Here is a 25,526-nt window from a genome sequence, read left to right on the forward strand (position 1 = left end):
CGCTTTGTCTTTTTATTCTGACAAACACATGAATGATAAGCAGCACACAACTCCCATACTTCAAATGCTTATTTCCAACGTCGTCAGTCGTCAAGCAGGTTTTCAAGCTTCCTATGCAAATCAAACATGACATCAATTCTCACTGCTAATGTATAAATTACAAGCTACTAATGTAGAAATTTGCACTAGAGCTTAGTGAGAACCGTGGGTCATTATAAATTGAGGAAAATAAATAACTGGTGATATATTTGAAAAAGTATATTTATATTTTGCAATTTGTAAAAGGGCAAACAGTTTGTCGCAGCGAGAAATGTACAACATCCCGTCAGACATGAATAACGTGACCACCCCAAGTAGTAATAAAAGAACCCCATTCGTGTGCACACCCCGGTCTGGCTCCTTCCCACAGCACAGCAGTAATGGATACCGTAGACTCGGGACTCAATCTTTTGCAACATTTAATAGAAGCCATGAACACAAAGCATTCTCGATGAGACATTCTGCGTGATGAAAAGCAAACAACCGGTGCAAAGACAGAAAAACCTCAACAGCCTACTGGGCACCGGATTATGTAGAAAAAAACGTAGACTTCCATGTGATTGCGCTCCTGGGATGTATGCTAGAACTTCTTATATTCCATGTCATCTGGAGGATTCACGTCTACTTTTCTTTTGCCCACCTCTGACCAGTTCGTACTAAGGACGGTACCACCGGACTCCATCTGGAAGACACACCGGCAATTCAATTTAAAAACTTAAGTGTACACAAGTTTAGACCCTAGGATCATATGGAAGCAACAGAAGTGGCAATTCTTAAAGGGGACCTGTCATCATTTCGGAGCAAGTCTAAGGCTAAGTTCACTTCATATTTAGTCTATACATTAGAGGTAGAAAATTGGGAGCAGACGTCAATTTGAACGTCCTAGTGTTGGGCACACAATGGCCATACAATTCTATGTGGACGTGGGCACATCACTTGGTGGTGGCAATCAGAAGGTGGCACTTTGACTTACATATAGTGTAGCCATTGAAGCTGCAACCCTAAATTACATTTTTGTATAGTTCTTTTATATTGTGTTCATTAAAAAAGCTAAATATAACCCAGGAGAGATTTATTATAACCGGTACAAATGCCCATAGCAACCAATTATTTTACAACAGGACATCTGGCAACTTTGTGCAGTTGTATGAGTAAGGAGCTTTCAGTGTCAACAAGGGACAGCCGCCGTGGAGAGGGGAACCACTGTCTCCATTTAGAGAGGTGCCAATCTCCGCTGACAGGCAGGTTCAGGCAAGGGCACTTGTAGGGTGAGTGAATTTTGAGGGATCATTCTGCTAAAGGGAATCTGTCAGTAGGATCAACCCTCAAAGCCATCCACATGCAGGTCATAGAAAGTTGAAAAATAATACCTTGATATCTTTGATCTGATATAATTATTACAGAAAAATCCACATTTTTTTTAGTATGTAAATGAGCTGTTAAGATCTACGGGTCGGACATGGATCTCCCTCAGAATCTTCATCCAGAGCTTATTATAAATGAAAGGTGGGCATAACCAGTGAGACATTTAGATCAGAAGAGCAGACTGTCAGTCATTACATTTCTCATTACATATCTCACACTCCTCCTTTCATTTACAATAATTTCTGGAGGCAGATTCTCATGGAGATCTGCGTCCCGCCCATAGATCTGGAGCGCTCATTTACATATAAGAAAAATGTGGATTTCTTTGATACAAAACATCGGAATACAGATATCAAGGTATAATTTTATTCAGCTTCCTATGACCCAAATCTCCATATAAACGGTTTAGGAGGGTTGATCATGATGAAACATTCTCTTTAAGTTGCTAAATTAACTACCCCACCAATCTGCACTAGTTGTGTCAAATCCCTCTCTGGTCTGTAAATTGATATTTTTATCCCAGGAAGTCAAAATAAGGAGACAAAGACAAGGGCACTACAAAGTACAATGGAGACGATTTACTAAGCTACATGTGCCAAATTCTGACTTTATTTAGTTTGCCATAAAAAAAAAAAACTGTCTAAGGCTGGTTTCTAGTGATGAGCCAATATACTCATTACTCGAGATTTCCCGAGCACGCTCGGGGGGGTCCTCCCGAGTATTTTTTAGTGCTCAGAGATTTAGTTTTCAGCGCCGCAGCTGAATGATTTACACCTGTTAGCCAGCATAAGTACATGTGGGGGTTGCCTGGTTGCTAGGAAATCCCCACATGTAATCAAGCAGGCTAACAGATGTAGGAGGAAAACAATCTCCGAGCACTAAAAATACTCGGAGGTCACCCGAGCGTGCTCGAGAAATCTCAAGTAACGAGTATATTCGCTCATCACTACTGGTTTCACATTTGCGTCTGTGCGCCCTGTGTTTCATCCGCATGTGTCATGCGTACCTATCCATAATAATAATTTTTATTTTTATAGCGCTAACATATTCCTAAAAAAGAAGAGAATGTCCAGCTTCACTGAATCCGTAAAAAAGAGTTTTCTTTATTCACAAACTTTAAGCATAGAGGATACAGACTTCAGCACGAACCATATGGGTAAGAATCTCAACGCATTTCTGGAGACTAAGCTCCCTTTATCATGACCATGATTAACCCCTTAGTGACGGAGCCAAATTTTTGAAATCTGACCAGTGTCACTTTATGTGGTAATAACTCTGCAACGCTTCAACAAATCCCAGTGATTTTGAGATTGTTTTTTCGTGACACAATATACTTTATGATAATGGTAAATTTAGATCAATATGTTTTGTGTTTATTTATAAAAAATATCAAAAATTTGAGAAAAATGTTAAAAAATTAGCAATTTTCAAAATTTGAATGATTATCCCTTTAATCCAGATAGTCATACCACAGGAAAACATTAATAAATAACATTTCCCACATGTCGGCTTTACATCAGCATCATTTGTAAAATGTTATTTTATTTTTTTAGCATTTTAGGAGGTTTAAAATTGTAGCAGCAATTTTTCATTTTTTCAAGGAAATTTACTAAATTTATTTTTTTGTGGACTTATCCATGTTTGAAGTGACTTTAGGGGTCTCATATATTGGGAAACCCCCAAACGTTATACCATTTTAAAAACAGCACCCCCTGACATATCAAAAACTGCTGTCAGGTAGTTTATTAACCCTTCAGGTGCTTTACAGGAATTAATGCAAAGTGGTATGACAGAAATGAAAATGTGCATTTTTACCACCTAAATGCCTCTAACTTCTGAACAGATTACTACAGCCGGCAGACTCTAAAGGTACCTTCACACATAACGATATTGTTAACGATATCGTTGCTATTTGTGACGTAGCAACGATATCGTTAATGAAATAGTTATGTGTGACAGCGACCAACGATCAGGCCCCTGCTGGGAGATCGTTGGTCGCTGAATAAAGTCCAGAGCTTTATTTCGTCGCTGGACTCCTGCTGACATCGCTGGATCGGCGTGTGTGACACCGATCCAGCGATGTCTTCACTGGTAACCAGGGTAAACATCGGGTAACTAAGCGCAGGGCCGCGCTTAGTAACCCGATGTTTACCCTGGTTACCATGCTAAAAGTAAAAAAAACCAAACACTAGATACTTACCTAACGCTGTCTGTCCTCCAGCGCTGTGCTCTGCACTCCTCCTGTACTGGCTGTGAGCCGGAAAGCAGAGCGGTGACGTCACCGCTCTGCTTTCCGGCTCCCAGCCAGTACAGGAGGAGAGCAGAGAAGCAGAGCGCAGCGCTGGAGGACAGACAGCGGTAGGTAAGTATCTAGTGTTTGTTTTTTATACTTTTAGGATGGTAACCAGGGTAAACATCGGGTTACTAAGCGCGGCCCTGCGCTTAGTTACCCGATGTTTACCCTGGTTACCGGCATCGTTGGTCGCTGGAGAGCGGTCTGTGTGACAGCTCTCCAGCGACCAAACAGCGACGCTGCAGCGATCCGGATCGTTGTCGCTATCGCTGCAGCGTCGCTTAATGTGAAGGGGCCTTAAGGCCGCTATTTGATCATGAACTGCCATGGCAAACATCAGGACCACACAATCATGATCTGAGGGCACCAATTTGGATAAAGAGGAAGCCCCCACACTGTTAACCATATATAATGATGTAGTCACTATTTACAGCAGCATCTAAGGGGTTAAACAGATGGTCCAGCCATCTTCAGGGGTTGGGGAATAGATGGGGACAGTGAATGGGCCACACACACACAAACATAAAATGACTTTGATTAGTGAACGTGATAGGCTGCTCTGAACAAATGTGTTTTGAGGGAGCGCCTAAAACTATGTAAATTGTGGATGGTCCTAATTTCATGGGGTAGAGCATTCCAGAGGATTGGCGCAGCACGGGAGAAGTCTTGGAGTCGGAGGTACGGATTAGTGCAGAGGTTAGTCGAAAGTCATTTGCAGAGTGCAGAGGTCGGTTAGGCCGATAGACAGAAATGAGGGAGGAGATGTATAGGGGTGCCGCACTGTGGAGAGCTTTGTGGGTGAGAGCAAGTACTTTGAATTGTAATTGTAACTGGCAAAGAGCGGACGCGTCTCAGTAACGATTAGCCAGATGGACAACCCTGGCTGCTGCATTAAGGATAGACTGGAGAGGGGAAAGTCGAGTGAGGGGGAGGCCAATTAGTAGAGAACTGCAGTAGTCCAGGCGGGAGTGGATCAGGGCGACAGTGAAGGTTTTTGTTGTTTCCATGGTGAGAAAAGGGCGGTTTCTAGAGTTGTTCTTTAGGTGTAAGCGGCACGAGCGGGCAAGAGATTGTATATGAGATGTGAAGGAGAGATTGGAGTCAAACATAACACCCAGACAGCGCGCCTGCTGCCGGGGTGTTATTATGGTGCCACCTACGGAGAGGGGAATGTCAGATTTAGGGAAATTAGTAGATGGCGGAAGCAGAAGATGTTCAGTTTTGGAGAGGTGGAGACTGCAGACAGTTACAGGCGGTTTGTAGTACAGCGGGAGTAATGTCAGGGGATGATGTGTATAGTTGTGTGTCATCAGAATAAAGATGGTACTGAAAGCCAAATCTGCTGATGGTCTGGTCTTTAACATGATGTATGCATGGACATGCGCTTGCATGCATCGTTTCGAGGCGTGCAGCGGGGTCCGGCGAATATAACATGTTGCATTTTTGGAGGCGTCAAAAATCCATCAAATATGCACAGGCATGCGCACGCAGATGAGTGCGTTAAAAAAAAGTATTACTGTCTATGGGAACGCATGAGTACGCATGTCCTTGCATATGCATGCGTTTGATGCGCTTGCGTACTTCAGACTGCGCATGTCCAGGAACTGATTGAGACACGCCCTCCTGGAAATATCGACCGCATGTGCATAAACAACGCAGGCAAAAAAAGCATACAAATGCACCGTTTTTGTATGCAGATGATACGCTGTTAACATATACGCAAATGTGAACCTAGCCTAACATGCCATGAACCACATTTAAGAGGTGTTTTAGACATGTTTTTCTAAATGCTCAATGAGCGATTAAGTCACATTATAAAACAGACAGACAAATGGCAGTCCTTATCCGAATAGCTATAGCGCTTACTGACTAGCTGCCTCGGGAACCCGGATACCTGGAGCGCTCCCGATAATCAGCTGTTCGGTGCCGCAGCCAGTCACAACACATGCATGGAGAGCGCTATAGCTATTCGGGTAAATGCTTATCCGAAGATATTCGATCAACACTAGTTGGTATAACCTAGTGGATTCAAAGTACATCAATTAATAGATGGTGTAAACTTGGAATAGAAAGTCTAAAGCTGCACCAAATTTCTTTGAACCACTAATAGATCTGACACATTGTCAAACAGTCTAATCTAAATTTGCACTGTCTAAAAGTTAGGCAGGATTAGTTAATCAGCCCCAGTGTCTCTTCTATTCGTTCCCATCATACACATTGATTAGGGGACAGGAGTAAAGGTGACCAATGTTGCTTTTCACGCAACATCTTCACAAATACATCATTGGTTTGTGTAATCCCCCTCCCTATTTGTGACCGAGTAGTATTAGGGATTGAGATAAAAAAGAGCAGTAAAAACCTCAGAGTGATTTTTGAGGCCGTGCTATCCCACTTCTACCACCCCCCCACCGTAAGAGAGCCATAAACAGTGGCACGTCAGTAACGGTATAGCCATGTGACTGCCTCCATTGTGCGTACATTTTATTTCAGATGAAAGGATTTTTGTTTTTTTTCTCTTGGTAAATTTTCAGACTTCCAACTTCATGCTGCTAAAATGGAAGCTTTTTTTAAATGGTTATTAGTCACATTCGATTTTCATTAAATAGAGCTAGCAGGTTTTTATTGCACACAAAGATTACGTTAATTTTCTTTTCTGCATCAGTCATTTTTCAATCCAGAAGCTGGTACAATTGCAGTCCTGGGAAAAACTGTATTTCAAGAAGAAAATTCATTTCCGTCCATTTTTATGAGCTTGGCACATAATTTTACATTATTATTTTGTTTTTAATGAAAGATAGCTACCACAGGATTTCATAGTAAGGGACTTGAACAGGAAGGGAAATTAAATTGCAGGAGGATTGTAAGGAAAACATCTATAAATTGCAATCAATGCACACGACTGCTGGTAAACTCCAAGTGCTTCTCTCCTATGTGGATAGCGCTTTATAAATACAGATCAGTAGGTAAATGTCACCCTGCGCGCACACAGCCCGATTACAGAGAACGCTCCTACGATCAAACAGGAAGGCAACATAGGGCCAAGAGTTCTGGAACTACAAATTTTAGCAGCAAAACGTATAAGGGGAGAATTTATCAAGACTTTTACAAATGGTTCTTTTCTGGAGATCAAAAATAAATTGCAAATTTAGTCACATCATTTCTGTGTTAAACTTTGCAACTACTTGCGATCTCACACGGCTCTTGACACTTTTTGAAACTGGGTGGGAAAGTAGTAAAGTTATCTGCAAATGAGGCTAGTGTCAGATTTAGGAACTTTGAAAAGTAATTCTCATTCTACCAGGGGAGGCATAGAAAAGGGAAAAACAGCTCGAAATAAAAAGGTTTTATCTAAAGATGTGCCAAATAGATCAAACATTGTGCGGCATTGATAAATTTGCAGTGAACTAAGGCAAAAAGCGAAATGGACTATAAAAGTCCGCTCACAGCTCCTGAACCCTCCTGTAAAGGATACCCGGGGATATACCCATACAAGACTGATGTACTGTGGAATTTCCACAATGGCAAAAATCTGCACCTAATTGTGTGGTTGTTTTTTTTTTTTTATTGTGGATTTCTTTGCAGAAATGTTGAAAACCTACCCCCTTAATGACCGCCAATACGTCTTTTAACTGACCTGAGATATATGAGACTAGCATCCCCATACAGGTGACAATCCAGCAGCTGTCGGCTGTCCACTATAGCTGACAACTTGCTGCATCAGCCACGATCAGTGTTTGCTCCATCCAAATCTGTTTAACCCCTTAGATGCTGCTGTCAATAGTGACTACATTATATAAATGGTTAACAGTGTGTGGGGGCTTCCTCTTTATGCCCATCAGCACCCACAGATCATGAATGTGTGGTCCTGATGTTTGCCATGGCAATTCACGACCAAATTGCGGCCTTAGAGTCTGTCGGCTGTAGTAATCTGTTCAGAAGTTAGAGGCATTTAGGTGGTAATAATACACATTTTCAGTTCTGTCTTACCACTTTGCATTAATTCCTGTAAAGCACCTGAAGGGTTAATAAACTACCCGACAGCAGTTTTCAATATGTCAGGGGGTGCTGATTTTAAAATGTTATCACGTTTGGGGGTTTCTCAATATATGAGACCCCTAAAGTCACTTCAAACATGGAAAAGTCCATACAAAATTTTTTTGTAAGGCTAGGTGCACACGTCGCAGAATTGCCGCGGAAATTTCCACGGAAATTCTGCAACTTTCCGCGGGTATATCACATGCAGAATTGACATGCATATTCCTCATAAAAACTAGCGTTTTGCAAGCATAATTAGCTTGCAGAATGCTAGCGTTTTCCAAGCGATCTGTAGCATCTCTTGGAAATCTGATTGATAGGTTGGTCACACTTGTCAAACATAGTGTTTGACAAGTGTGACCGACTTTTTACTATTGATGCTGCCTATGCCTCATCAATAGTAAAAAGATATAATGCTAAAAATAATAATAAAAAAAGGTTATTCTCACCTTCTGAAGGCAGCCGATCTCCTCAGCGATGCACGCGGGTCCTTCACACAAAGCATACATGGGAACGGAAGCGGCCGCGTGCACCGCTGAGAGGCGGGAGGACTCCGGGGCCATCAGAAGGTGAGTACATCACTATTTTTTTAATTTAATTCTTTTTTTTTTTTTAAACAACTATATGGTGCCCAGTCCGTGGAGGAGAGTCTCCTCTCCTCCACCCTGGGTACCAACCGCACATGATCCGCTTACTTCCCGCATGGTGGGCATAGCCCCATGCGGGAAGTAAGCAGATCAATGCATTCCTATGTGTGCCGAATCCCCGCGATTCCCCAAATTTAATGAACATGCTGCGTTTTTTTTCTGGAATGCGAATCCGCTCAGGAAAACAACGCAGCATGTGCACAAAAAATGCGGATTGCATTCTATTAAATAGGGTGCTTAATGTGAGCGTTATTTTCGCGGTTTTATAGCGTTTTTATAGCGAAAAAAACGCAAAAAAAAAACGCAAAAAACCTGCTACGTGTGCACACAGTCTAAATTTCCTTGAAAAATGAAAAATTGCTGCTACATTTTTAAACCTCCTAAAATGCTAACAAAATAAAATAACATTTTACAAATGGTGCTGATGTAAAGCCGACATGTGGGAAATGTTATTTATTAATGGTTTGCTGTGGTATGACTATCTGGATTAAAGGGATAATCATTCAAATTTTGAAAATTGCTAATTTTTTATTACATTTTTCATAAACACAAAACATATTTACCTAAATTTACCATTATCATAAAGTATAATGTGTCACGAAAAAAATCTCAAAATCACTAGTATTTGTTAAAGCGTTGCAGTTATTAACACAAAGTGACACTGGTCAGATTTTGCAGAAATGTTGAAAACCTACACAGCAATTATGTTGCAGAAATTTTTATTTTTGCAGAGTGGGGTTGGGATTTGGTAACATTTCACAATGTTGGTAATGTAGTACTCCCTGGATTTCCTGCAGGGATAATAAAGGCTAGTTTCACATGAGCGTTCGGCAGGGCTTCTGATGAAATCCTCCTTCCTCCGTTAAGCCACGCCCACTGCCGAGCCTCTTCCTTCAGCTCCGCCTTTGTCGGCATCCGTCCTGCGCACCCTATCTTTAACATTGGGTATGCAGGCCATGCGGATGTCTCCGCATGCGTTGTCTTGATGCTGTGCTGACCTGCGTCAAACGCAACATGTTGCATTTTGTTGCGGTTGGCGCAGGGTCAAAAACGACGCATGCAGAGGCATCCGCATGGCCTGCGCACCCAATGTTAAAGATAGGGTACGCAGATGCATGCAGACGTAGGCGGAGCTGAAGGAAGAGGTGTGGCAGTGGGCGGGGCTTAATGGAGGAAGAAGTATTTCATCCGCAGCCTCGCCGAATGCTAGTGTGAAACTAGCCTAAGAGGCACCATCTGCAGAGAACACACCAGTACTATGGAAAATACTGGAACACTATCGCCATTTGTTCTGTTATACTACACAACCTAAAGGATCCTCAGCAGACTATGCTATTCCTCCAATCAGGATGGTAGCTTAACATTAGAGGGACTAGAGATATAAGCACCACCCACGCATTAGAATAGAGTTGTACGGACCCAACGATATTGCTCCCCTCAACAGTAGAGGTTCCCACATGACCAAGCCATCTGGCACTGGTTTACACTCCCAGCTTGATCTCCCTATTGAGAACACAAATGCATTCACTTACTATACTGGTGGTAATACGGACTGGAAGTAGAACCAGTCTTACCCTATAAGCCATACCGGGGTGGAAACACAGCTAATACAGACTAGTTATTGGACATATGTACATATTATATACTTACAAATGACTTGTTCATGGCGCGTTTCACTTCATCGCTGCCATCGCTATAAATCTGCTGGAAGAGATGGTTCAGTGCAGCATCCCCTTCCAGGTTTTCATTTTTCTCCTCCTCTTTGATCTCACCCACCAGTTTGTCCCAGTTCTTGGTATAATGAGAGGATGATGGGTATTTGTGCATGGTTTCTGGAATGCAGATACACTTTTGATTAAAGCTATGACAGTCATGTAGTAAGTGCTGTAAAGCAGGGTAAAGAGTTGTGAGAAAACTAAACAGTCTTTTATTGCATTTCACAAACTGAACAGAGCTTCCCCTCCATCGTACACTACTCTGTTTTCATTATAGGATCAAATTTTCCCAACTGCAACAATAAAACACGTGCAGGCCTACAGTAGATATCATTAGGATCGATCGTATCTTCCATAGCAATTTATGATGAGGTACATGCGGCTAATAAAGCAAATATCACAGGAATCTAGAAGTGGGAATTCCTCATACTTATTTTACCCTATCCTTCTAGTTATGCCTAAAGAACTACATGCCCATACACTACTTACTGATTCTTCCCAAATGTAATATATATACACATGGACCTCAAACCCAGAACCCACACAGGCGCTCTGTATAGAAAAAGGTATCTACAGCCATGGTCCCCACGATCAAGGCTCAGGAACCACACACGGCATATAAAATGCATGCCGGTATCCACCAATACATTTATTCTGCTATGAATTATTTACCCTATGTTCCAATATACTCTCTGTATTAATTTTCTGCAGTTTTCGAGATCTCTGCTTGCAGTCATTTAATAGGACCCTACGTGGATTACTCCCAAATGGATGCACATCTGTACGGGTCATGTGTGGATTACACAGTACATACCAGATTTCGGCACTCGTGTTCTTCACACGTCCAGGACACATTTCTACCTATTTGAACAGAATTCTTATTGAATGAAAGCAAGCAAAGATTGTGAAAACCGTGCTATGTAATGTGGCAATAATCTTTAAGGGGTTTTCTCATCTGCTCAAATTGGTAAAGTTGCAAAGTGCGTCTAAAAACAAATAGGTAAAGGAAACCTGAAGCAGTAACATAGTAGCAAAGGGAGAAAATCCAGGGCCATCCATCAAATCCACATGTAGATATGATGCAAAAAATGGCAGCACTTCAAGGTTCAAGTAAAAAGAAAAGGTTGTGCCTTTATTTAACCATGTGGTTACAGCAACATTTCACCTCCTTCTGGAACTTTGCTGCTACCACGTGGCTTAATCCAGGCGCATCTTTTTTTTTTTTTATACTTGCAGAGCTGCTATTTTTTTGTATCATATCAAAAAACAAACAGCCATGCAAATTACCATACTATTTATTAAAAATCCTCCACGTTCTCAAGAATGGGGGGATTTTTAATTCTATAGTTTGATGCTTGTTGCCTAAGTTACCTGCCACCTCAGCAGTCGCCGAGACAAGGAACGCAGCACTTACAAGCTCTATGCTATAAAGCTTGCAAGCACTTCAATGCTACCTCTCCTGGCAACAATGGAGAGAGCACAATTCACAGGCCAGCAACATGACCCTGACGCTGGTCCAAACTGCCAATCATCGGGAGCGCAGCGCTCCCCGCAGGCTGGAAGCTGTGTGGTGGGGGAGCAATGCTCTCCAGAAGATTAGACAACTGCTTTCAGATATTTGTCACCCACTAAGGCTAGGTTCACATTGCGTTAATGGCAATGCGCTGACGGCATCCGTTACATAGCGGCACTAACGCTATGTAACGGATGCGTCAGTGCACCCATTAACTGCCACTATGTAGCGCATCGCTAACGCATGTCATAATCGGCATGCGTTAGCGTTGTGCCGTCATTCTGTGACGGACCCTCGGACGCAGTCTGCAGCGTTTTCGGGTCCGTCACTGCTAGCACAGATGGAGCATCTGCGCTAGCGCGATCGCATAACGCGATCTTTAAAAGGCACTTGCGTTGCGCAGTCCGTTCAACGCATGCGCTGAACGGACTGCACTAACGCAATGTGAACCTAGCCATAGGAAAGTACAGAATAAAAGTGAAGAGCTTTTGTACATTGTGCCGTAGTTACCACACAATGCACGACACACAATTTACGAAAAGCATTTACTGCAAAAAGGAGATGGGGGGACTTTTTTAAAAGAATTAGAAGATGTCGTCGGTAAAGTGTCAGCCCTAGAGACAGATTCCCTTTCAACGAGCATGGGACCTGAGTGACAGATACTCCCTCCATAAACACTGACTGAAATACAGAAGCTGCTCAAAATTACGTGACAATTTTCATATATTATTAAATTTCTTATTAAAGAAAAAACGAGAGCGTGGTTGTCATAACATTCAATGGAAGCTCCGACAAACTCGAGTCTGTATAAAAACAAAGTCAGAAGGGCCAGGATGGCGAATAATACCACGCGCTGTATTAATACGGGAGCAACAGATCTGTGCAGATGTCAAGGGAAATATACTTTACATTCACTCAACCAACACAGCAAAAACAATGTCAGACCATCCAATCCAGTTTAGCTGAGAGAAATAGCATTCTGTCCTGGATCGGCTAAAAACAGTCTTATTTTCTCTAAGTTGTGGCAGAACATTGATTAACCCCTTCCTGACGCTGCCACATTTCATTTTACATTTTTGTCATCAATGTCTTCCAACAACGATTTTATTTTTTCCACTGAATTAACCATGGAGTATACTGTTTTAATGGTATAATTAACACACAGTCATCAATCACTTGCCACTACACTGCAAGGCATTACTTAGCAGCGATATCCCATTAAGCCCACCTTATCAAGAGTACTAAGCTGGGCCCTCCGACAGTAATGACAACCGATCTGGATCTTTCAGTCACGTTACTGGGGTGACAGAGGGAATTCTCTCACTATTTAATGGATTAGATGCTGCAGCTGCTATCCACCATGGATCTAAGGGGTTAAACGGCCAGGCATACTGATCCTAACCATTGCAGTAGGATCTCAGCTGTGTATCACAGACGCTCTCACTGCAAATTAACATGGCTCCTATTCAGTTCCTTCACACGTAAAAATGCGGTGGTTGTAGGGAAGGAGTTTGAAAGCAGATCTGTTGCTTTAACATTTTGTCCTGTTGCACAAAACACCAGACATAAAGACAAGTAACCAGGAGGTAATTCTTCACCTCTTGCTTCCTAAAACTCAATGTAGACAAAACCGAACTTATCATCTTTCCCCCACCTCACGCATCCCCCCTACCCGATCTATCTATTATGGTAAACGGCATCATGCTCTCTCCCGCACCTGAAATCCGCTGCCTTGGGGTAACTCTCGACTCTGCCCTGTCCTTCAAACCTCACGTCCAAGCTCTCACCACCTCTTGTCACCTCCAACTCAAAAATATTGTCAGAATCCGTTCCTTCCTCAGCCCACAATCTACCAAAACTCTTGTGCATGCTCTCATCATCTCCTGCCTCGACTATTGCAACACCCTCCTCTGTGGCCTCCCAGCTAACTCTCTTGCACCACTCCAGTCTGTCCTCAACTCTGCTGCCCGGCTAATCCACCTCTCTCCTCTCTACTCCCCTGCTTCTCCCCTTTGCAAATCCCTCCACTGGCTTCCAATTCCCTAACGAATCCAGTTCAAACTACTAACACTGATCTACAAAGCCATCCACAACCTGTCCCCTCCCTATATCTCTGAACTAATCTCCCAATATCTTCCCCCACGTAATCTTTGATCCTCCCAAGGCCTCCTACTCTCCTCCACACTTATTCGTTCCTCACACAACCGCTTTCAAGATTTCTCCCGAATATCCCCCATCCTCTGGAATTCCACGCCTCAACACGTCCGATTATGCACTACCCTCGGATCCTTCAGACGGAACCTGAAAACCCATCTCTTCAGGAAATCCTACAGCCAACAATAACCGAGCCGCCGCCTCACCACCCCCAGAACCGCCGCCTCACCACCGCCAGAGCCGCCGCCTCACCACCCCCAGAGCCGCCGCCTCATCACCGCCAGAGCCGCCGCCTCACCACCGCCAGAGCCGCCGCCTCACCCCTACCTTCTGTCTCTTCCCCACTATCCCATAGAATGTAAGTCCGCAAGGACAGGGTCCTCTCCCCTCTGTACCAGTCCGTCACTGTAAACCTGTTTACTGTAAACGATATCTATAACCCTGTATGTAACCCCATTTCACATGTACAGCACCATGGAATTAATGGTGCTATATAAATAAAAATAATAATTGTGTCCACAGCAGCTTGTCAGTCAGCAAGATTTTCTGTCTGTTTTAAACAAACTGGAGGAAGTTTGAAAAGTCTGCACATTGAGGTACAAGGCTGTTTTTATCAATAATTAGTGACTTCCCCCCCATTTTAAGCTGCTCCATTAACTTTTCTGAAAAGTGTACAAGGATTAGTGGGAAAAAGGCAAGTCACCTGTGACGTGGCAGATGTACTTAAGACCAATAAGATTATAGTGAAGACTACTCCCATCATATAGCAGGTGTCTATTTCGGCATGAGGTGCACAGACAGCCTCAGCAGTTGGAGAGTTATGGTGGCACCTTATTAGCAACCAATGAGTCAAAGGCGCTGTGCGCGTGTCTATAACATAACCTTTAGTATGTCCTCTAAAAACATACAGTTGAAACCAGGAGTTAACATACACTATATAAACAGACACATATGCATGTTTTTCTCAATATCTGACATGAAATCAGAATAAACCTTTCCCGTTTTAGGTCAATTAGGATTATTATAATTATTAATATTTGCCAAATGCCAGAATAATGAGAGAGAGAATGTTTTAAGGCATTTTTATTACTTACTGCAAAGTCATAAGTTTCATTCAAACGTTTGGGATATCCTTCCACAAATTTCTCACAATAGTTGGTCGGAATTTGGGTCCATTCCTACTGCCAAAACTGGTGTAACTGATCCAGGTTTGTAGGTCGCCTTGCTCGCACCTGCCTGTTCAGCTTTATCCATAAATTTTCAATAGGATTGAGATCAGGGCTTTGTAATGGCCACTCCAAAACATTGGCTTTGTTATCCTTAAGCCACTTTGTTACCATTTTGGCAGTATGCTTCTGGTCATTGTCCATTTGGAAGACTCATTTCCACCCAAGCTTTAACTTCCTGGCTCATGTCTTGAGATGTTGCTTCAGTATTGCTACATAATCTTTTTTTCTCATGATGCCATCTATTTTGTGAAGTCCACCAGTCAGTACTGCAGCAAAACAACCCCACAACATGATGCTGCCACCCCCGTGTTTCACAGTTGGGATGGTGTTCTTAGGCTTCCAAGCTGCTCCCTTTTTCCTCCAAAACGTAGCGATGGTCATTATGCCCAAAAAGTTAAATTTTAGCTTCATCAGACCACAGGACATGTCTCCAAAAATTATGGTCTTTGATCCTGTGTGATTTGCAAACATTCATCTGGCTTTTTTATGTTTCTTTTGGAGTAATGGCTTCTTCCTGGCAGAGTGGCCTTTCAGCCCATGTTGATACAGTACTCATTTCACTGTGGATATTGACACAATCATACCAGCTTCCGCCATGATCATCACAAGGTATTTTGCTTTTGTCCTTGAGTTGATATGCACATGTCGGACTAAAGCACATTCATCTCTGGGACACAGAGCCCGTCTCCGTTGTGAGCGGTATGTTGGCTGGACATTCCCATCTTGTTTGTACTTGAGAATACTTGTTTGCACAGATGAATGAGGCACCTTCAGGTATCTTGAAATTGAAACCAAGGATGAACCAGACTTGTGCAACTCCAGAATTTTCATTGTGATATCTTGGCTGATTTCGAGTGTTTCTCAAAATGCTACACAAAGAAGCAGTGTGTCTCAGGTGTGCATTAAAATACATGCTCAGGTGTGTCTCTGATTAACTTGGATGTTGCCAAAAACTTATCAGAAGCTTCCAAACACATGATATCATCATATGGGCAGACCAGAATTGTTTAAAGGCATAGTAATCTTAGTGAATGTAAACTTTTGACTTTACAGCACGCAATAAAAATGCCTTATAATATTCTCTCATTATTCTGGCATTTGGCAAATATTAATAATTATGGTAATCCTAATTGGCCTAAAACAGGAAAGGTTTATTCTGATTTCATGTCAGATATTGGGAAAAACCTGCATATGTGTTTTTTTGTACAGTATATGTAAACTTCTGGTTTCAACTATATAGCTTGGTACTCTACCAATTCACCACCAACAAATTACATATAACAAATGTAATATAACACCAGTACTCACTACCATAAAGATGGCAACCCCTGCTGTGCAATACTCCAACATAGAATAGTTATACCGGAATTGTGTGAAACGTCGAGGCTCAATAATGAAGAAATGAAACGGTCTCACCCAAAATATACAGAGGTTTCGGTTGTCATTTCATAGGAATCCCTCATCAGCGGCACTAAAGAGGGTTCAGAGACCCGCCATCGTCAGGGCCAGAGGGTACAATGGGAATGTATAATACTGCATTGTCCTCACTATGGAGATGTCCACTACTCTGTTGCTTAGGACCATGCAGTATTAGGCTATGTGCACACGTTCAGGAATTCATGCAGAAAATTCCTGAGAATTCCGGACATTTTCTGCATGAAATCCGCATGCGTTTTTGCCGCGGTTTTTTCTGGACACTTCCCAATGCATTTTGGAGTGGGAAATCCACAAAAAAAACACAAAAAGATAGAGCATGTCCGGATTTTGTGCGGTATGCGTTTTTTTTGCGGAAAAAAACGCATCATGTGCACAAAACATCCGGAATTCATTCTAAATGATGGGATGCTTATTGTATGCGTTTTTTTTGCGGTTTTATAGCGTTTTTATCGGGAAAAAACGCGAAAAAACCGCAACGTGTGAACACAGCCTTATACACTCCCATGGTGAGTCACTTTTAACAAAACATGAAGTGAGAATCTCTGGAGGAATTTTGTACTCTCTGGCCCTGAAGAGGTGCATGACCATTTAATTTGGCTGGATACATCCAGGGTAGTTTCGCAGAGACGGACATGATCTACACTTGCAACCATAAGACCTAGAAGGATCACTACATGGGCAGCATATTCTTAAAAACTCTTGTTTGAGCCTATATAGAAACAATTGATGGCAGATCCCAAAAATCTCTGTTTGGGAATAAAGTACTGGATACATTCTGCAGCTTTCGGACAGGCCGTATAGAAGCCATGGAGTGAGATGATGATATTCTCTGTATTAGCCTCTGTACCCCAATACAGAAGAGAACAGACCTGGCTTATCTGGGGTGAAATGTTTTAGCTGTTGTTCAGCCTGGCCCTCCAGCTTATCCCATCGGAGAGCTTCAGTCTTCTTCATTTTTATTTCTATCTAAAATAGAGAAGAGACAGAATGTGAGTATAGCAGGTACATTACCAGTCATCAGAAACAACGCTTATACTAAAGCCACACTGAACAGCTGGTACGAACTCATGCCCTGCCATTTATTGATTTTTTTTTGCATGTGTCAGTGAAAATAATTTGCATAGTATAGCAGCCATTTAGAGCGACATTTAACCCCTTCATGACCGGGGGATTTTTCGTTTTTCAGTGTTCGTTTTTCGCTCCCCTCCTTCCCAGAGCCATAACTTTTTTATTTTTCCGTCAATTTGGCCATGTGAGGGCTTATTTTTTGCGGGACGAGTTGTCCTTTTGAACGACATCATTGGTTTTAGCATGTCATGTACTAGAAAACGGGAAAAAAATTCCAAGTGCGGTGAAATTGCAAAAAAAGTGCAATCCCACATTGGTTTTTTGTTTGGCTTTTTTGCTAGGTTCACTAAATGCTAAAAATGACCTGCCATTATGATTCTCCAGGTCATTACGAGTTCATAGACACCAAACATGACTAGGTTATTTTTTATCTAAGTGGTGAAAAAAAATTCCAAACTTTGCTAAAAAAAAAAAAAAAATTGCGCCATTTTCCGATACTCGTAGCGTCTCCATTTTTCATCATCTGGGGTCGGTTGAGGGCTTATTTTTTGCGTGCCGAGATGACGTTTTTAATGATAGCATTTCGGTGCAGATACGTTCTTTTGATCGCCCATTATTGCATTTTAATGCAATGTCACGGCGACCAAAAAAACGTAATTCTGGCGTTTCGAGTTTTTTTCCCGCTACGCTGTTTAGCGATCAGGTTAATACTTTTTTTTATTTGATAGATCGGGCGATTCTGAGCGCGGCGATACCAAATATGCGTAGATTTGATATTTTTTTTATTGATTTATTTTGATTGGGGCGAAAGGGGGGTGATTTAAACTTTTATGTTTTTTTTATTTTTTCACATTTTTTTAAACTTTTTTTTTTTAACTTTTGCCATGCTTCAATAGCCTCCATGAGAGGCTAGAAGCAGGCACAACCCGATCGGCTCTGCTACATAGCAGCGATCTGCTGATCGCTGCTATGTAGCAGAATTGCACGTGTGCTGTGAGTGCCGACCACAGGGTGGCGCTCACAGCGACAGGCAATCAGTAACCATAGAGGTCTCAAGGACCTCTATGGTTACCATTCACAAGCATCGCCGACCCCCGATCATGTGACGGGGGTCGGCGATGACGTCATTTCCAGCCGCCCGGCCGGAAGCGGTAGTTAAATGCCGCTGTCTGCGTTTGACAGCGGCATTTAACTAGTTAATAGGTGCGGGCAGATCGCGATTCTGCCCGCGCCTATTACGGGCACATGTCAGCTGTTCAAAACAGCTGACATGTCCCGGCTTTGGTGCGGGCTCACCGCGGAGCCCTGCATCAAAGCAGGGGAGCCGGCATCGGACGGTATAGTACGTCCGATGCCGGTAAGGGGTTAAAGATCCGAACATTTTTCATTGGCTCTGACTGTCTTCAGAATTCCCATAGCAATGAAAGGAAAGAGTCGGCACATGTGCCACCACCTCTACATACACTGGTGGTTTGTGTGGATGCCTGTTCTGCCCAGCATCTGACCACCAGTGAGTGAAGAAATGGTGGTGTGTGCACCAGGATTCTCCATTCATTGCTTTGGGAATTCCAAAGACAGCTGAGCATGAGATGGGTGCAGGTGAAATAGGTGGGACCCAAGTCTATCGGACATACATGTCTCTTGGGACAACCCCTCTAATTCAGTATCTGCAATATAATATAATGTGACTGCCCACATCTGTATTGTGGTTTCTGCTCTACAACACTGGGGACTCGTGTTCTGCTTGGGTGTCTTTTTTATGGAAAAAAAAACAAAAAAAACAGTCCTTTCAAGAGCGTTATTTTCTCATCAAATATGATTGAATCAGTCTCTGCGGCTGCAAACGTGAACAGAGTCTAAAACAAGAGTGCGCACTCTGATACACCCTTCAATAAAGTTTAGATGAACAGTTTCTCTTTGAAGCAAACCTCCAGTTTCAGGGAATAAAGAAAATAGAAAAAAAGGAAAATCATCTCACTGAAATTGCTCTTGTATAACAATTTGTCATGGAAGAATGATAAGAGTGCAAACAAATAAGTGGGACAATCATTTTCCAATGCATTGGCAGTGAGAGAAGTAGGACTTACACTGAGTGACAAGAATAAATGCCCTATTAGCTCAGAACCAGACTGTATAGCTGCACTGGGCACGCACAATCCAGCAGCAGGAAAAGCTGTGACTAAAGTGTCTCTCAGAGAGAAAACGGAATTTACAAAAATTGTTTGGCCTTAAAACTGTGGAGTACATTGGGAGACTCGCCAAATTTACTGCGTATTTTAGACACTTTTTGCACTTCCTTTTGAGAGGTAACAGGGTAAAAAATATGGCTATGAGGATTTGTAAATTGCTTATAATATTTGATTTAAAGTATGACAGCCAACAGGACGCAGGTCACCGGTGTGCGCACTTCCGGCCCGATAGCTGGTAGCGCTTGTTAAATGCCACTGTTATAGTTTGACAGCGGCATTTTACTTGTTAATATTATAAGCTATTGCGGGCACATGTCAGCTGTTCAAAACAACTGACCTGTCCCGACTCTGAGGTGGGTTCATCGCCAGAGCTCACATCAAAGCGGGGGATACTGCCATCGGCGTAATAGTATGTCCGATGACAATAAGGGGTTAAAGGGAATTTTCTCCTTTACTAAGAAATCAGGGTTTGAATTGATATATATATATGAGGCCAAAGTGCTTTTGAGCCTTGGAAGCTCTTCCCAAGCCTGTGTCACACCAGCTCTATTCCCACCCAGCGCTTAATTGTCCTGCTCCACCGAGGGCTCCTTTATATGAAGGCACACAGTACGGAGGCCATCAGTCAAACTGGAACAGAGCTGGAAGGAGCAGAGGCTTGTGAAGAGCTTCAAAGCTCTTCAACACCCACATTCAAATGCTGATTTCTCAGTAACAGAGGAACAGACTGGCCATGTAAAGGTATGCTGGACTTGTCTTTGAAAGACTACATTTGCATATACAGTACAGACCGAAAGTTTGGACACACCTTATTTAAAGTTATTTCTGTATTTTCATGACTATGAAAATTGTACATTCACACTGAAGGCATCAAAACTATGAATTAACACATGGGGAATTATATGCTTAACAAAAAAGTGTGAAACAACTGAAAATATGTCTAATATTCTAGGTTCTTCAAAGTAGCCACCTTTTGCTTTGATGACTGCTTTGCGCACTCTTGGCATTCTCTTGATGAGCTTCAAGAGGTAGTCACCGGGAATGGTCTTCCAACAATCTTGAAGGAGTTCCCAGAGATGCTTAGCACTTGTTGTCCCTTTTACCTTCACTCTGAGGTCCAGCTCACCCCAAACCATCTCGATTGGGTTCAGGTATGGTGACTGTGGAGTCCAGATCATCTGTCGTAGCACCCCATTACTCTCCTTCTTGGTCAAATAGCCCTTACACAGCCTGGAGGTGTGTTTGGGGTCATTGTCCTGTTGAAAAATAAATGATGGTCCAACTAAACGCAAACCGGATGGAATAGCATGTCGCTGCAAGATGCTGTGGTAGCCATTCTGGTTCAGTATGCCTTCAATTTTGAATAGATCCCCAACCAGCAAAGCACCCCCACACCATCACACCTCCTCCTCCATGCTTCACGGTGGGAACCAGGCATGTAGAGTCCATCCATTCACCTTTTCTGCGTCGCACAAAGACACGGTGGTTGGAACCAAAGATCTCAAATTTGGACTCATCAGACCAAAGCACAGATTTCCACTGGTCTAATGTCAATTCCTTGTGTTCTTTAGCCCAAACAAGTCTCTTCTGCTTGCTGCCTGTCCTTAGCAGTGGTTTCCTAGCAGCTATTTTACCATGAAGGCCTGCTGCACAAAGTCTCCTCTTAACAGTTGTTGTAGAGATGTGTCTGCTGCTAGAACTCTGTGTGGCATTGACCTGGTCTCTAATCTGAGCTGCTGTTAATCTGCGATTTCTGAGGCTGGTGACTCGGATAAACTTATCCTCAGAAGCAGAGGTGACTCTTGGTCTTCCTTTCCTGGGGCGGTGCTCATTTGAGTCAGTTTTTTTGCAGCGCATGATGGTTTTTGCCACTGCACTTGGGGACACTTTCAAAGTTTTCGCAATTTTTCGGACTGTCTGACCTTCATTTCTTTAAAGTAATGATGGCCACTCGTTTTTCTTTACTTGGCTGCTTTTTTCTTGCCATAATACAAATTCTAACAGTCTATTCAGTAGGACTATCAGCTGGGGGGAGTTTGGCGCACAGGGGGTGGGCACATAGATCTTTATTTTAAACACACTTATTCATATCTTCTCTACAGCAAACGCTGCTGCAGGGAAGATATGAATCGCGGCTTCAGCACCAGTGGGGGGGACAGCGCTTAATGTAGCGCTGTCTCCTGCATGGCACACGGACTGCACACGGACAACGTCCGTGTGCGGTACGTGCTTTACACGGACCCATTGACTTTAATGGGTCCGTGTAATACGTGCGTTCCCACGAACACTGACATGTCTCCGTGTTTGGCACACGGAGACACGGTCAGCAAAAAATCAATGACATCTGAACAGATGCATTGATTTTTATGTGTCTACGTGTGTCAGTGGTTCCGGTACGTGAGGAAACTGTCACCTCACATACCGGAGCCACTGACGTGTGAAACCGGCCTAAGAGAATGCCAAGACTGTGCAAAGCAGTCATCAAAGCAAAAGGTGGCTACTTTAAAGAATCTAGAATATAAGACATATTTTCAGTTGTTTCACACTTTTTTGTTAAGTATATAATTCCCCATGTGTTAATTGATAGTTTTGATGCCTTCAGTATGAATGTACAATTTTCATAGTCATAAAAATACAGAAAAATCTTTAAATGAGAAGGTGTGTCCAAACTTTTGGTCTGTGCTGTACCATATATACTCGAGTATAAGCCAACCCGGGTATAAGCTGAGACCCCAAATTTTGCCACAAAAAACTGGGAAAACTTAATGACTTGAGTATAAGCCTAGGGTGAGAAATGCAGCAGCTACTGGTAAATTTCAAATATACAAATAGATACCAATAAAAATAAAATAATTGAGACATCAGTAGGTTAAGTGTTTTTGCATATCCATATTGAATCAGGAGCCCCATATAATGCTCCATAAAGTTTATGATGGGCCCCATAAGATGCTCCATACAAAATACGCTCACATAAGATGCTCCATAGAAACATTTGCCCCGTACAATGCTGCATAAAGGTTGATTATGGCCCCATAAGATGCTCCACAGAAACATTTGCCCCATATAATGTTGCATAAAGGTAGATCATGGCCCCATAGGATGCTCCACAGAAACATTTGCCCCATATAATGTTGCATAAAGGTTGATTATGGCCCCATAAGATGCTCCATAGAATATTATGCCCCATATGCTGCTGCTGCAATTAAAAAAAAAATAAAAAAATAAAAAAATGACATCCTCACCTCTTGTCCTGAGCAGGCGGGGACACCGGCACTTGCGATATTCACCTGTCCCCATTCCACCGCCGCGTGCCACTGTGTCTTCCGGCTCTCTGCAGTGACTGTTCAGGCAGAGGGCGCACACTAACCACATCATTGCGCCCTCTGACCTGAGCGTCACAGCCAGAGGACGCGGAAGATGGAGCCCGGTGGTGGAACGGGGACAGGTGAGTATCGCAATGCTCACCCTCCCTAGTCATACTCACCCTCCCGGCGTGGTCCCTGGCAGCTTCTCCGATGCGATGGTCTCCGGCAGCAATTCCCATGTTCAGCGGTCACATGGTACCGCTCATTAAAGTAGTGAATATGCGCTCCAGTCCTCTCACGTGACTGCTGAACACAAGAATTGCGTACCGCGCTGGGAGGGTGAGTATTATGTGACAGCTGTCGCTCCCCCCCCCCCCCCCCCCCCCCGCCGACCCCCTGGAACAATAATTTGAGTATAAGCCGAGAGGGGCACTTTCAGCCTAAAAAAAATGAGCTGAACATCTCGGCTTATACTCGTGTATATACGGTAATTAGTTTTGGGGTGAAAACCATTTTTTGCACAGGTTTATTACTGTTCCAATAATGGTATAAAAAGATAACTCTGAATGCATGTCTAAACCTAATTGTAGACCCTTAAAAGAGAATCTGTCAATAGGACCATCCCTTCTAAACGGTCTATATGGGCATGCAGGTCATAGGAAGCTGAATAAAAGAATAGCTTGATATCTGCGATCGGATGTCTTATTCCACAGAAATCCCTGTTTTTCTTATATGTAAATGACCTCTTCCAGGCTCTGAGGAGGATGCTGCCTGGAAGATAACTCTGCCTGCAGAGCTTTTTTTTACGTGAAGGGGAGTTACCAATGTGACACAAGTAACTAACACAGAACAGGAGAAATTAAGTCTTCTTGAAAACACATTTCTTGCTTCTCTCCGAGTTCTACTGCATTCTAACATTACAATCCTGAGATATGTCCGGTATAATCTCACACAGCTCTACAGTGAGAAGAGGAGAGCAGAGAGCGGCTATTACATATCACACTGGTAACTCCCAATTGATGTAAAATAAGCTCTGGAGGCAAAAATCTCTTCCAGATATGGGGTACTGTCACGTTCTCTAAAAAGTGAATCAATTACAATGGTCTACAAAAAAAAAAAATTTCTGGCATGGACTTTAAGAACAGTTTTAGACTAATTTGAGGGTGCCGAATTCAAATCTGATCTTATAATTTCTCTATCACATCACGTTTTTGCGCTATAGGTATATAGCCCATTTTCATGAATTCCATGATAAATATAAGTAGTGTATGAAAAGTGCTGGTTTATACGGTCCACTAAGGTAAATTTAGTTTTCATTTAGTCTCCCAATAAATGTGAGAATATCTTTGTTTTCTTTGAACATGCATAATTCCCATTTGTTATGATAACACCCTTGTTTTCTGTGTTACTGGGACAGTAGAGCTACAGCAGAGCATTGGGAGAAAACTGAATGGCCTCAGTGACAGAGTTTGGCATTTGGCGATAAGAATGTCATCCATGATCCTCTAGTGGATAGGAAGGACATTGTCTTTCCTCCCTTACACACAAAACTTGGATTGATGAAGCAGTTCGTCAAAGCTTTCAATCACAGTGGAGAATGCTTTAACTATATATGTTCAACTTTTCCTGGTCTTAGTGAAGAGAAGAAAAAGGCTGGAATATTTGATGGACCTCAAATAGGAACACTTATGAGAGACCCACATTTTATCACATCAATAAATGAGACAGAAGAGCTTGGAATGCATTTTGTAATGTTGTGCAGAATTTTCTAGGAATAAGAAAACAGACAACTATGAAGAGACTAGATAGTGGCCCGATTCTAATGCATCGGGTAGAATATGCATGTCCACGTAGTATATTGCCCAGCCACGTACTATATTGCCCAGCCACGTAGTATATTGCCCAGTCACGTAGTATATTGCCCAGCAACGTAGTATGTTGCCCAGTCACGTAGTATATTGCCCAGTCACGTAGTATATTGCCCAGTCACGTAGTATATTGCCCAGCCACGTACTATATTGCCCAGCCACGTACTATATTGCGCAGCCACGTACTATATTGCCCAGCCACGTACTATATTGCCCAGCCACGTAGTATATTGCCCAGTCACGTAGTATATTGCCCAGTCACATAGTATATTGCCCAGTCACATAGTCTATTGCCCAGCCACGTAGTCTATTGCCCAGCCACGTAGTATATTGCCCAGCCACGTAGTCTATTGCCCAGTCACGTAGTCTATTGCCCAGTCATGTAGTATATTGCCCAGTCATGTAGTATATTGCCCAGTCACGTAGTATATTGCTGAGCGATGTTGTATATTGCCCAGCGACGTAGTATATTGCACAGCGAAGTAGTATACAGCACAGAGCCACGTAGTATACAGCACAGACACGTGGTATATTGCCCAGTCACGTAGTACACAGCAGACACGTAGTATATTGCCCAGTCACGTAGTATACTGCCCAGCCACGTAGTATATTGCCCAGTCACGTAGTACACAGCACAGACACGTAGTTTATTGCCCAGCTACGTAGTAT

The 25,526-nt window shown here is 42.7% G+C and overlaps 1 protein-coding gene across 15 annotated transcripts in view; it reads right to left on the reverse strand.

Annotated features, from left to right (window-relative positions):
- Positions 1 to 441: 441 nt before the first annotated feature.
- The window catches only part of SUGT1 (SGT1 homolog, MIS12 kinetochore complex assembly cochaperone), a 184,836-nt gene continuing 159,751 nt past the window's right edge, over positions 442 to 25,526 (reverse strand). For all 15 annotated transcript variants that reach the window (XM_069758203.1, XM_069758199.1, XM_069758193.1 and 12 more), the window contains 3 exons: positions 17,297 to 17,393; positions 10,030 to 10,211; positions 442 to 721 (listed from right to left, as the gene is read on the reverse strand). In XM_069758203.1, the coding sequence (XP_069614304.1) occupies positions 620 to 721; positions 10,030 to 10,211; positions 17,297 to 17,393 (381 nt within the window). In that variant the 3' untranslated portion in view covers positions 442 to 619. The remainder of the gene's footprint in view (positions 722 to 10,029; positions 10,212 to 17,296; positions 17,394 to 25,526) is intronic.

Source organism: Ranitomeya imitator, chromosome 3, assembly GCF_032444005.1.
Source record: "Ranitomeya imitator isolate aRanImi1 chromosome 3, aRanImi1.pri, whole genome shotgun sequence".
NCBI lineage: Eukaryota > Metazoa > Chordata > Amphibia > Anura > Dendrobatidae > Ranitomeya > Ranitomeya imitator.